The sequence below is a fragment of the Nymphaea colorata genome, chromosome 6 (assembly GCF_008831285.2).
Source record: "Nymphaea colorata isolate Beijing-Zhang1983 chromosome 6, ASM883128v2, whole genome shotgun sequence".
In the NCBI taxonomy this organism is placed as follows: domain Eukaryota; kingdom Viridiplantae; phylum Streptophyta; class Magnoliopsida; order Nymphaeales; family Nymphaeaceae; genus Nymphaea; species Nymphaea colorata.
Genome location: NC_045143.1, coordinates 18,134,757 through 18,145,316, shown reverse-complemented (window position 1 = coordinate 18,145,316; position 10,560 = coordinate 18,134,757). Strand labels below are relative to the sequence as shown.

Here is a 10,560-nt window from a genome sequence, read left to right as displayed (position 1 = left end):
AGCGGGTGAGAGTTTGTTCAACTCTAGGATACGAATTAAAAAAGGATTTTGAAAAAAAGAAGAACCGGTTTCACCTAGTGAGAGAGTTAGTATTAAATTAAATTTAAGAAATTCATAGTGGGCGTCCGTTGATTGGCTTCCATTTACGGGAGCCAGCTTGATCTCAGCGTGTCCGTCAATTTCCTTTTTAAATTTTGTTAAGGACAGCTAAGATGAAGAGTAATTGCAGACGATTCATGAACATCGGGATACGGGAATGAACAAAACTTTGGGGTACTGCTTTGTCAATTGATGGAATCAAGGTCCCGGTAGGGTAAAATGGAGCGCCACTATAAAGGGGAGATGCGAAGGACGAGGGTGAGGGGAGAGGGGAGGTGAGGGACGAACTGGAACGAGTATTCTATGTATCAATTTGCGAGAGAAGACGTGCCCGAGTTGTGCGGTGAGGCAGAATCCTTCGTCTAAATAGGGCACAGAGCGATCGGGGAAAAAGGTCAAGAGGAATCCTCCGTGTTCTGAGAAGGCTTTCCCCACATCTGTTTGTCTTTTTCAATCGATCGTTCTCGCGCGCGGGGGCGGTGAGAGTTTCCGTGCTTGTTTGGTTACGGAATTGAAGAATTCTCGTGGTTGATGAAGACGTATGATGATAGAAAGCCAGAGGAAATCGGTACGTGTTACTCTTCTTGGTTTCCGGAAGTTCTATTTTCTGTTTCGATGCTATTGTATTTGAGTGGAATGCTTGCTTATGTTCCAATTTTTGTTTGAGTGGCTTAGTTGCTGGATTGGTTGAGGGATGCCCGTATGACTACTGTTTTAGCAGAAGATTTGGTGGAAAATTTGTGTTCATTTGTTGCTTTTTAATTGTTGGGTGTGTTTGTCTAAGGAGAATGGATGCCTCTGCTTGATTTCGTGAGATATGAATTGATAGGTTGATTGGGATTGTGAGAGTCCATGTTATTGAAGAGGGTAATGTTGGTTTTCCCAATTTCTTGCTCCCCTTTCATCCCTTTGTTGCTTGCGTCGTGATGTTTTTTGTCTTTTCCCCCTCCCTTTCTGGAGTTAATTGGCTTTTTAGAGATTGAGTATGTTTTGTTGGGGAACGGGATGTGTATAACTGTGTGTTGGTTACTTGACGTTCTCGTTGCATCTTTTGTTTGCTTGAACTTCTATACGTGTTGATGGTTTATGAACTTTTCATAGGTATCTGTTGACTGCATATCCCAAGCCAGGAAGATCCGGGGGCTTCATTGGTAGATTTTTCCAGATGGGGAATAGCTAGGTTGAGTTTGAGCAGATTGACCATAGTTTAGAGAACATATAGAATAGTTCGCGGTATTGATAGATGATCAAACCTATAATCGTGTTTTGGAGGTTGTTGTTTGTAGAATTGTATTTTTAGATGGAGCAGCTTGCTTTAGTTGCCACGGGATTAGGAGAAAACTATGATATTGATATTGAGGACATGAGGAATAACTTACCGGAGAATGAGGTGAGTGACGAGGAAATTGAGCCAGATGAATTGGAGAGGCGGATGTGGAAGGACAGGATCAAGCTTAAGAGGATCAAAGATAGGCAGAAAAGTAGTGCAGTCACTCAGGCTGAAAAGTCCAAGTACAAACAAACCTCTGATCAGGCAACACGGAAAAAGATGTCCCGAGCCCAAGATGGTATACTCAAGTATATGTTGAAGCTAATGGAAGTGTGCAAAGTTAGAGGCTTTGTGTATGGAATCATTCCAGACAAGGGGAAGCCTGTCAGCGGTGCTTCTGATAACATAAGAGCATGGTGGAAAGAGAAGGTAAGGTTTGATAAAAATGGACCTGCTGCAATAGCGAAATATGAAGCTGACAATCTCGCAGCTAAAAATGGTGATGGTAAGGGTGTTTTTCACAGTCTCCAGGATCTCCAAGATACAACCTTGGGTTCCTTGTTGTCGTCACTGATGCAGCATTGTGATCCACCCCAGAGGAAGTTTCCATTGGAGAAGGGTATTCCCCCACCTTGGTGGCCTACAGGAAACGAAGACTGGTGGATACAGTCCGGACTCCCAATCAATCAACCGCCACCATATAAGAAACCGCACGATCTAAAGAAAGTGTGGAAAGTGGGAGTCCTAACTGCTGTGATCAAGCATATGTCTCCTGACATTGCAAAAATCAAGAGGCATGTCCGGCAGTCGAAGTGTCTGCAAGACAAGATGACTGCAAGAGAGAGTTCAATTTGGTTGGCAGTTTTGAGCAGAGAAGAATTGCTCACTAAGCCACTATGTGTCGAGAACGGAACTTCTGGTTTGACGGGTACACCGGCTAGTGGTAACAGGGAAAGACAAGAAGGTTCCATGTGTAGCAACAGTGATTATGATGTGGACGTCTGTGAAGATGGACCATGTTCTGCATCTTCCAAGGATGATGGAAGAAACTCTCGAGCAGATGATGATACTTGTGTCCAAAATGGAAACTCGAATGATAAACAAAGCTCCAGGCAGGAAATGGCAAATGAAAAATCGCATGACAAGAGTTCCTCTGATGGACCAAGAAGAAAGAGGGCACGCAAGGCTTCTCAACCAGCTGAGCAATTAGCGATAGTTGTTTGGAGTGGTGATGTCCAAGAGGAACCAGAAAACCCCATTCCTGACATGAACCGTGCAAGTCTTGAGAATGAAGAGTTTCATGTACCCGTCCCTGAGCATGATGTTAGCTCTAACTTAGCACCAAGGTCCCAGGAAGGAGGAGATCCTCATCTGTCCACAGAACCAAGGATGCAGAATGGTTCTGGGTATTCTGAAAATGCAGTTGCTCACAGCATGTTTGTTGATGGCCATCCCTTGCTATATGCTGGAGCCAAGGACAGGTCCGTGCAATCTAAACGTTCATTTGATCCATATAGTTCCTCCAGGAGGTATGAGTACCCTCATGGTTGTGAACATCCTGATATTGTTGGAATCAATGGTGAGGTCAGGCAGGATGTTATGGAAATGCACGATGAGAGTCCAGTTTTTGCTAATGTTTTGACACTAGATGGAAGTCAAAATGAGGCTTCTACGGATGTGCATCATTTAGTTAAGGATTCTCATGTCCTCCACAATGTACCTGATAAACTTGCTGAAAGTCGATTTGGTTCTCCCCTTGGTGGCTTGTCGCTGGATTATGGTTTCAGTAGCCCATTCGACTTTGGGGCTGAAGGATCTGGTTCACTTGATGCAGCTGATCTTGATTTTTCACTCGATGATGACTTCATTCAGTACTTTGGAGCATAAAGTGAGTTGACATTTGTAAATGAGTTTTTGTGTTTAGTTCTTCTTTGTTGTGTTATTCAGTTCTTATTCATGTTTCTTAGCTGATTTTTTGTAGGAGATACCATTACAATCTTCACGTGCATTGACCAATTATCTGAGCCTGGGTGCAGTTGGGTGTGTCCATGTGGGATTATAGATTGCAGAGAAATCTTATTGTTCACTAATTCAGAAGGCCAGCAGAGTAAAACCATCTTACCAATTATCTCAGGCTGGGTGCAGTTGGGTGTGTCTATGTGGGATTATAGATTGCAGGGAAATCTTATTGTTCACTAATTCAGAAAGCCAGCAGAGTCAAACCATCTAATCCATGTAATGGTGCAATGAGTTTGGCAGGACGGATGTAGATGGTTCTCTGGTCTTGGTGCAAATTGCTTTGCTGCCCTTTGATGTAAAGACTGTACAAAACTAGATTGTTCTAATTCAGTACAGACTCCTCTGTTCCAGGTGGGAGTCACTATTTTTTTGACAAATTGTTGGAGTCATGGTTACCTATGGCTAATTCTTCATTCAAGGTAATTGCTATTAAGGTTCACGCTGCATTTGTTTTGCCCTTATTGATAAGGTTGTCCTTTTTCATCTTCATTTTATCTTCCATATTTAGCTACATTTATGTCCATACAGAAAGAATAGTTCATTCTGTTGTTCTGAGAGATCCAAAATAATTCGATCATCCTGGCCTTTTTTGTTCCCCTGTATTGCTTATTATTTGTAAATCTAGTTCCCTGTGAATAGGTAAACTCCTATCTGGTTGTCAATATGTTCAGGTGATTTTTTTTTATCGAGTGATGTATCTACATGTCAGGAATGAGTTCCAGGTGATTAGAGTAACATCAAATGGAAAGCATGAGAACAAATGACTCTTAACATACATAGAGAAGGCGTGAACATGCTCTTCACGAGGAATGTGCCTCTGAAACAATGGTCGGCTCTCTCAACTCTCATTCAAAAAGCGTCAGGTTCATGAAGCTTCAAAGATATTTGGTGTATTTGCCAGTGTGTTCTACTTGTAAAAAGGAGAGAGAACTTGTGAGCCCCTCCTTGATTCAAAAGAAAAGAGGCACGGAAAGGAAAGGCTACTATAAGTGGCATATTTCACTTCACATATAGTGGTTCATATTGTGTGTCTTCTCGATGTGGATGTTTTTAGGGTGCGTTTGATTGCTGGAATAGCCTTTACCTGGAGCAAAGTTTATCATTGGTTTCAGAAGGCAATCAAATGCAAGTAGTCCCGCACTTTCTTCAGCCGGTTTTAAAGCGAAAGTATACCATGGTGGGAGCACACCCACCTGTCACAATCTGCGCCCTCGAACACACCATCAGCGAAGTTTTAAAATCTAGCCTCATATATGGATGCAAAATATCAAAATTTTGAGGGGATAGAGACCTATAAAAGTCGAATGTTTGATTAGGATTTTCAAAGCGGAGAAAGGTAAACACTGTACCATTAAGATCCCTGCAAACATTTGGCCTAATGCTCATTGCATCTACCAAAACCGGTGGATCTGTGAAAAACAAGTTAAAAATGGGTGGAATGGTCAGACCAGCATGTAGATGGTATGCATGTTGGGAGATGGCAATGGGTCAGAGTCCAATGAACGTAACATGATCTGTGATTAAAAATCTGTAGGACTGGTGTGGGCAAGTGCCACGGAGTCCAAGGTTCAGGCATCCAAATTAGCCTTCTCCGAGAGAATTAGGCGAGTCGGTTGACTTTTGTGATGGACTTATGCATTCAATTGCTTCATAATTCATATTGCTTTCACTAACGTGTGACGTCACAACTAGTTATTTTAAAATGCTTAAAATTTATGTTGTGCCATGTAAAACTATTGTGTTCTTCATGTTGGTGTAATGTGCTCGAAAATCAAAGGATTTTATGGGTTTATTATTTCCGGCAACAGGTCGTTGGACGTCTTTCTTAGCCAGCCATCACAGATTGTTAACCTCTGATCGTCTCCAAAAGAATAGAATCTCAGTTGCCAACATGTACTTCCTGTGCCACAAGGCCGAGGAGGACAACCATCATGGTTTTGTTGGTTGTGAGCTCACTAACCAAGTCTGGAGAATAGCGGAGAGAAAGTTTTGGTAGGACCATAGTTGTTTGGCATGCGATTCTCCCAATAGTTTGTTGGAAACTATGGTGAAGCAGGAACCAAATTGTGCGTGACTGGATGACAGAGCCTTCGGCGGCTTCAGTTTTCAAACGGGTCTGGAGAATGGGCCAACAGATGTTTTTTTCGTCAGTGAAGTCGAAGGAGGAGAAATCCCAACATAAAGTCTTTGAGGCCTTTAGTTATCTTATGCCAAGCGTGAAGCACCGATCAGAAATGTTCAAAGCCACAAGGACATCATTCAAGTAGTATGTTTCAAGAGCATTCGTAGGCGCAATGTGGTGGTGAGAACAGATTGTATGGAGCTGTAACTAATCATATGGGATGAAAACGAAAACTAAAAGCAGGTATTGAGGGTTGCCGACCAATCCTAGACAGATGGCATGTGTTGAAGGAGAAGAGTCACCTTACACTTTAACAGTTCTCTGCGACCATTAAGATTGGTAAATTTCTTATATGCATATAAAGGAGAGGGCCGTAGATTTGATAGTGGCTAGAGCTTTTTGCTTTCTTGTTAGGATTTAGCCAACACATAGCGCTCTAACATGTAAGGGGCACCCAGGTCTGATATGCCAGTTTTCTCACAAGATGTATTAGAGTTTTTTTGATGTACATATCATTTTCTTTTTTAATAAATAGAAAGGAAGACTATCCCCCCAGCAGCCTTTATTGCCAATCAATAACAAACTAACTCTTGTGTGGCATGCAGTAGTGGAAGACTTGTTTTTCAGTTATTTCAAATAGTAGCACTAGTATATCTACACACACACACACACACATATATATATATATATATATATATATATATATATTTATATATATATATATATATAGAGAGAGAGAGAGAGAGAGAATGGTAGGTGCTAGAAAAATAGATATTAAATGGAGAAGGAGCCATTTCAGTCCTATACTTTTTTAGATAAGTGATTAAGAGAAAGAGAAAAAAAATTGTTAAATTATGAAAATGCTTCATTAATTATTTTTTATGTTTTTCTCTCAACCATTAATTTGAAAATATCAAGGACTGTTCTTTACCATTTAACATATAACTGTTCAGCACTTGCCAAATTTTATTTTACTTTTTCCTATCTCTTCTATATATATATTAGAAAAACGAGACTCTTTGACTATTTTTAATGGCATTAATTACCATGTTCTTTTTTACCTGTTTTGTTTAATTAGAACTATGACTTGTTATCAAAGACACCAACAGACACGGATGTCAATATAACATAACCGATTTTAATTGGATATTCGACTGATTCGATTCAAAAAAATCAGATATTAAAAAAAATTTTAATATTTTTATTAAAAAATCAGATTCATAAATGACATCTGATCGGATTCAGATTCAGATCTACATAAATATCTGATCAGATTCAGATTATTCATTTTTACACAAATATCTTGTATTTAATGTTATTAAAGTTTGAAAATTGGTAAAATCGGGTTCAGAATTCTGATTTAAATTCATATATAAGTATAAAAATCAGATTCAAATTGTAAAAACCGATTTCAGATTCAGATTAAAATATGAGTTTTCTGTATTAAAATTCAAACCAGAATATATAAATATCTAAAAAAACCGATACGATTAAGAATATATCGATGACATTCCTACCGGCAGATTGGTTTAATGGGATCAAATTTGGACCACTCCGCCTGTCCCTCACAATGTTGCATTTACAAAAACGACCTTACGTGTTGGCTTAAGGTAAAAGAAGGCGCAGGTAAGATAACGAAACGATCCCAAATATCAAGTCCATGTTGCAACGGCACCGTAAGGCTAACATGGTAATTGGATGAGACGCCGTGCCTCCAAATCGTCCCGCGTGGCGAAAATCTCGCGCGTGCGAGCCAGCCCCTTACCCAGTTATATGACGCACGTGCCTTTTCTTAAAGACTAAACTACCCCTAAATATCCCGCTTAGAACGCCCGAGTCCTGTCGCCAATTCCGAGTAGTTGGAGGGGCAGTTTGGAAAGGTACGTTTACGGGCCGCGTCTGTCCTGCGGGAAACGTAGGGAGAGCGTGCAGCGTTACGCTGCATGTGTTCACGGAGACAGCTATATATCCATGATGCACCGTTACAATAAATAATAACTAAAATCAATAAATTAAATATATAAAAAATAAGAAGATAGCTTAAATAATAATAATACATAAGTTATAACAGAATATTATACATTAATCTTGTTTTTCATAAAAGGTTTATCATCATATATATTAATCTTATTTTTCATAAAAGGTTTATCATCATAATGTTTATATATATAAATATCTAATGCATATATAATGAAATCTTTGCACCCTAAAATTTCTAGTGTGGTTTCCGTTCGCTTGTGTGCAAAGAGAGAGAGAGAGAGAGAGAGTTTGGGGATGGAGAGGGGAATCATTTTTCCGGTGTGGTTTTCCGCCTTCACGGCGATATGGGCGGCCATGGTCTTCCTGTCCCCGCCGTCAAGCATGGTTGCCGCTCTTGTCCAGGCACCCATCTCTCATACCGGTCAAGGTCTCTCTCTCTCTCTCTCTCTCTTCTTTATTTCTTTCTAGATGAAGACCGACACCATTTCATCCCATTTTCCAGCAGGTTTGCTGCCCACAGACATGAAAGATAATCGGGTGAACATACAGCAGGTACATCACTTTCTCTCTCTCTCTCGTTTTCTCTCCTTCGGCGCTCGGGTGTTAGTGAAGTTCGTCGAGGAAATTTTATGAAACGAAGGAAATCTAATGAGCTTCTGATCTTCTTCTGCTCGTCTTTTGTTCATGGAAAGTGAATATCAGCACTCGTTAACGTGATTCCTTCTATTTTTGCATTAAGAGAGCGGTGGTTCGGCCATCCTCCTGCTTCTCGGCCAACAGAGGGCCATCGTGCATGGAGATCGCTTGGTCGGAGAGGCAGGTGCCCACTGGGTCGGACCCTCTTCACCATAACAGGTCACCCTTTGGGCGCCCCCTCCCTTAGGAAGACGACCCCCTGCTGCCTCCCTCCTCCCCTGTTCCTCCGTCCTGGAAAGTAAAACACGTACTGACCTATATGTCCTCAGCTTTTCCGGAGATTAACCCTCAAACTAGTGCTTTCTTTTCTTCTTCTTCTTCTTCTTCTTCTTAGCATATGTTTCATATCTCGGGCCTTCTCTGGTCTTGTATGGACATTCTGTTCTAGCTAATTTATATTGGCTGTATACCATGCTTCACATTCTTAATAAACTGCATACCTTGAGATTCATGGTCTCTGTGTCTTTGTGTGTGTGTGAGAGAGAGAGAGAGGCCGAGTTTGATCCGATCAATTTGAGTACCTCAAGGGTTCTGCATTGCATGATCCAAGCGGTTCCATACAACTCGTACCAAAAATTGATCCAAACCGGACCCCATGTGCATGGTGAAATCTGATCAATTAAAACCATTTAAACCCAGTGTTGTAAAAATATTTTATTCCCACGAGTGTTGCTTTCCGTTAATGTTGTAAAAGTGGTTTTATGAAATGGATTCATGATCTTAAGTTTTGCTGATTCAGCTGAACTCTGGAAAAAAATATTTACAAAATCGTTCTTTCTGAAAAAAGAAATGAAAATCCTAAAAGAATTAATGAACGACAAAAACTTCTAATGTTTGCAGATATTAAAAACCGACGGAAAGGTTGCACTCTTGAATCAGCCACCCGAAGGAATCAGTTTGGCCGATTCAGGGTGATCATTCTGATAAACCTCTGCCTAAACAGTGAACATGTGAAGGATGCCTGCATAAAGTTCACACAGAACACTTGCGGTTGACTCCAAACTTACATACGTTAGAGGTGGAGGAAGAGAATTAGGACCCAAACTATTGAACATAGCGATTCGTTATGGCTATACTAGATTTGAATTTCGAAAGCAATCGTCAATGTACAAGAGTAGATTTGGAACCCAGAACATGTCAAAGATTCCATGATCACAAAAAATACTGATTGTTTGAGATCATCAGTGCTACTCTGATCTTTTTTTTTTTTTGTTGAAATCACACATTTTAACAGGAAATCCCACATACCAAACCCTAGCTAGCACGAGTTCTTTAATATGCTAACTCGGGATAGGGTTGTACAACAAGTCGAGCTAACTTGACCTCGATACTCTACCTTCCTTAGTTAATCTTAACTCAAACTTGATTAGTTTGTAAGTGAGTCAAGTTGGAGCTTAACTAAAAAGTTAAGCTTACTCGACTCAACTATAAACTCAAATAAGCTCTTTTAATAGAAGTTATCTCTCCTCTTTTTTTTTTTTGTAACTTTCAAATCGAAAACTAAGGAACGAAAACAAGTCAAATAACGAGCTTAAATAAGTCGAACTTAAGTTGGGACTGGTCTATTCAGCTTGATTTTAAGCTGACCTTCTGCACTTCAACTCGAGCTAATATGAGGACGAGTCCAGTTGAGCTGACTGAGCTCAAGCTCAACTCGGTTAATATATAGGCCTAATTTGGGATGTACATTACATATTCGAATGGTAGTCGAGCCCTAGCCCCTTTCCCATCAAACCCAGATCCTACTAGGTTTAATATGGGCTTGGCCTGGGTCAAACACCAATTTGTAGACAATGACAACTCAGTTTAGCTACTGCACGAGCAAAACAGGACTTTAGTTTAGATGCTTAGTCATTGGCTGGTGAACTTTCATTTCTTGGTACCTCGGTGCTATAATTCAATGCATACATACTTCAACTTATGCAAAAAGTTGGAAGTCCATAAACACCAAAGCTGGTTATGTGGACACCATTGTGCACTAAAAATTGTGCAGATGAGTGTGTATAATGACCAAAATACCTTCATGGTAAAAAGGCTTGTGATGAAGGAAAAAAATCTAAAATATCCCTTTATAAAAATTTTAAAAATACCCCCACCATCTTTTGGTGGGTACTTGTTGCATAAAGAGAGGTGCGCACGCAACTCAATCACCATAAACACTAGGTGGTGGAGCCATGAAATTTCCGATGAAAGTCAGTAATACTTTAGATTCTTTGATAAACTCAGATGATTGGTTGGATTGACTGGCCAGCTGGCTATTAGTTCGATTTTCATGGGTGTTACTCGAATAGGCTATAAATGGTGGATGTAATACTCTAGTTGATGGTTGTCTGATTTCATATCCAAGTCATGAAGCAGTCTTGAACCCAGGAGA

At 40.3% G+C, this 10,560-nt stretch overlaps 1 protein-coding gene and 1 long non-coding RNA gene across 3 annotated transcripts; both read left to right on the top strand.

The window, feature by feature from the left end:
- The first annotated feature begins 367 nt into the window (after positions 1–367).
- Positions 368–3,877, top strand: LOC116256419 (ETHYLENE INSENSITIVE 3-like 3 protein). Of its 2 annotated transcripts, none has more exons than XM_031632782.2 (3): positions 368–667; positions 1,201–3,257; positions 3,351–3,877. In XM_031632782.2, the coding sequence occupies exon 2, from the start codon at positions 1,400–1,402 to the stop codon at positions 3,254–3,256; it is 1,857 nt and encodes a 618-aa protein (XP_031488642.1). In that variant the 5' UTR covers positions 368–667; positions 1,201–1,399; the 3' UTR covers position 3,257; positions 3,351–3,877. The 2 variants fall into 2 exon arrangements, with proteins under 2 accessions (XP_031488642.1, XP_049934444.1); XM_050078487.1 differs by having other exon boundaries at positions 3,337–3,877.
- Positions 3,878–7,883: 4,006 nt separating this feature from the next.
- On the top strand, positions 7,884–8,474 carry LOC126410189 (uncharacterized). The gene is made up of 3 exons (XR_007573733.1): positions 7,884–7,917; positions 7,993–8,042; positions 8,230–8,474. It is a non-coding gene; the product is annotated as an uncharacterized LOC126410189 (long non-coding RNA).
- The last annotated feature ends 2,086 nt before the right edge of the window (positions 8,475–10,560 follow it).